This window comes from Phyllostomus hastatus, unplaced genomic scaffold (genome assembly GCF_019186645.2).
Source record: "Phyllostomus hastatus isolate PE091 unplaced genomic scaffold, TTU_PhHast_1.1 phas_contig_80, whole genome shotgun sequence".
Taxonomy (NCBI): Eukaryota; Metazoa; Chordata; class Mammalia; order Chiroptera; family Phyllostomidae; genus Phyllostomus; species Phyllostomus hastatus.
Window position 1 is genome coordinate 6,755,806 of NW_025333960.1, and position 3,274 is coordinate 6,759,079.

The 3,274-nt window shown below is 37.7% G+C and overlaps 1 protein-coding gene across 1 annotated transcript; it reads right to left on the reverse strand.

Annotated features, from left to right (window-relative positions):
* Positions 1 to 2,404: 2,404 nt before the first annotated feature.
* On the reverse strand, positions 2,405 to 2,620 carry LOC123826460 (protein kish-B-like). The gene has a single exon (XM_045850465.1). The coding sequence runs from the start codon at positions 2,618 to 2,620 to the stop codon at positions 2,405 to 2,407; it is 216 nt and encodes a 71-aa protein (XP_045706421.1).
* Between the last annotated feature and the right edge of the window lie 654 nt (positions 2,621 to 3,274).

The window sequence follows — 3,274 nt, forward strand, 5'->3', positions numbered from 1 at the left end:
TGTAGGGAAAGAAATTTTATTTTCAAGGATTTATGTACATAATGGTGAATGAAAAATTGTGTTTCGACTATAAAAAGCTCACTTTATTCCAACCCAGCATTCAAGGTTTATGGTGATACCAGTTTGAATCTGGAGTGTTGTTGCTATTCCCATTCTTCCATTCCTAAAAGACGGTCTTAGAGGAACACTTTCTACAATTTCCAGTCAAAACTATGACACATCAAACAAAGTAATGAGTTAAACAAGTTTCTGCTTATATGGTCATATAAAATGAAATAAACTGTGTATTTTTTTTGTTTTGTTTGTTTTTTTTTGCTACAAATTGCCTTCACTCTGTGCACTTTTGGTATATTCTGGAATAAAAACATCTCAAAATATTATGATTCAAGAGTCAAGATGACCCACTCAGGAGGCTATAAAAATTGGTTTGAATAACTAGAACTGTGAAATGAAACCAGTTTAAAATATGAAATAGTTCTAAGCACCAAGCTTAAAGACATTAGCCCTAGTAGAAAACAGAAATCATTAAAGCTACACAATAACAAATGCAAACATCCTGAACCTGTATTTCCAGCAAGTGACACCCCATTGGCCAACAGGTCTCACTCACAGCCATGAGGTGTAACTCTTCTTTCTCTTTTCCTTTCTCTCATATGGAAGATCCTCAGAAATGACCATGGAAAACCTATGAATCATTGGTATTTACCCTGTCAACCAATTCCTGAAGAGATAACAGCCACAACTCTGAGATGATTATACATGTAGTGTTTAGGTGATGAATTTCTATACTTCAAAAAACTCTGAAAGACTGAACTGTCTATTTCAGAACCTAACTTCCTAGCAGCTTTTGTCCTTTTGAAGTAAGACAAAGGACAATTTACTGCTACACAGGGGTCAAATACAGCTAACTTGTCCATGGTCAAGTTTTACTTGAATAGACAATACAACTGGCAGACCTATGTACATGCTTGCTTTTTACAATAATTTTTGATGAACTTTTTTAAAAATAAAGAAATTCTAGGCTAAAAAATGTAATATTTGATCTTTTTGCTGATGTAAGGAGGAGGGGATGTAGAAGTCTCCCCTTCAAATTTTGAGTCATCTGAAGTGATTTGCTCAGGAGTTATGATACTCTATGGAAAAGTCATCAGTCCAGTTGCAAGGCTTTGTTTTCCTTTACTTTAAAAACACCCTCATTTTATTCATCTAAACTGTCCAAATATGCATATGAATGTCAGCAACTTCTCTCACTCACTTGAATTCCTCATTTTCTTATATACAGAAATTACGAAGGACAGCTAAAGAGGATTATAATATGAAGAAATTAAGAGTTGGCCAAGAAAAACAGGTAATCAACTAAAAATGGCCATAATAATCCAGATTTAAACAAAGAATACATATGTATCATGGATAACATGATAAAACTTCCATCTAATATCATAATTAATTTATACTAGATGACTTTACTAGTATATGAATTAATATACTAGATTTATGTCTTCTACCCTAGCTGTAAATATATTAAACAATTATTTCTTCAATCATTTCTCTTTCCCCTAGTGGTGGGATTTAAAACTGATTAATAGTATTTAGCAATTCAGTAATTTAGAAAATATAAAAAGGCAAATAGAAATAGTGGTTTTAGGAAAATAGAAACAGTATTGATTTTCACGTACTACTTGTTGGGGTGAAGTCTTCTTTTGGGAGTACTGGTGAATAGAACATTTTGTATTTTCTGAGTTACTGCTTTCTGGTCTCATCACAGACGGAAAACTCCCAAATCTCATGTAGACCCAGATTATCTTGGCAAAACTCTCCAGCTCCCAGCACACAGCACAGTGATTTCATCTGTTCTCTTTTTGCAATGTGGACCATGTTGCTCACTTATGTTGCCTTATGGGTATACGAAAGATAAATTTCCAAAGCCAAAATATTTCTGGGCATTGTGCAAACCCTGTTTCCCACCCTCCTCTAATCTTCAAAATCTAAATCAAAACAGTGGGGGGAAAAGTCAAGTCTTAAAAATTCTCTCTTTCTAAGAGATCTGAATACAGCTTATGTCCTTCCCTAATGACCTTCAGTTATAAATGATCCTGGTGAGAGCTGAGGAGTAAAATAAATGACAGGTTTTTAAGCAGGAAATATGTAATGTTATCACCAAAGGGTTTAATTTATCTGTACATGATATGCTGTCTGTGAGGATTGAGTTAAGGAAGTCCCCTGAAGCATAAGTAGTGTTTTTGACCATGATTTTTCCCCACACATGGTTGGGGCATATGTTGTGGTATAACCCTGAGGACTTGGATGATTTTAGCTGAACTCTTCTATGCTGGGCCCCAACCCCCAACATGTTCTTTATCCTTGTCCCCTTGGTTGGCAGTTAATGAGATGGATGCTTTGGAGTTCATTTTATAAACAGGATGTAAAAGACCATGATGATACAGGTGATTGCCCCATGCAGCCTGGTTCCAATCACAGCACCTTTGTAAAACACACCCAAACCTCCCTTCTTAGATAGCAGCCAGTTTTTGAGATGAGGAACTTTCTTGAAGTGGGCACAGGTGTAAACAAAGAGCAAACCAAAGACCAGAATACCATCCAAGGAGTACACATCTGTCATGGTTGCTAGGCTGAGCCCTGGCTAGGGAGTCTAGGATCAGCAGTGGCAGCTAAAGGCAGGGCAACCCAGCTCCTACTGGACACTTCCTGAGTCCAGCCACAGTGATGGGTAGGAGCCACAGTACGTAGGCAATTACATTTCTTTGTTTTGTCTTTAGGTTTGATGAGGTGGCCCTCTCTATACAGAAAGAAAAAAAATGTTAATAAAAAAACTGAGAATTATCCAACTTGTTATAAGGTATGTTTTGAAAGTGCTTATTTTTGGCTTTACATCATATAATTTTTCATATTGCATTAATATGTACCTATAACCAGACTTCTGGCCAAGATGGAGGTGTAGGTAGACACACTGTGCCTCCTTGCACAACCAAGATAGGGACAACAACAATTTAGAAACAGAATAACAACCAGAACTGACAAAAAAATTGAACTGTATAGAAGTCGGACAACCAAGGAGTTAAAATAGACACATTCATCCAGACCGGTAGGAGGGGTGGAGTTGGGCAGCCAGGTGGAGAGGGGTTGTGGAACAAAGAGCATTGGGACTGGTGTAAGGCATCCTGGGAGGGCAACACCGCAGCAGGCAGACCCTGGGTGTGCAAGCAGCAGCTGGCAGACCCTGGCCAAGGGGTGGCAATGAGCAGACCCAGCAAGG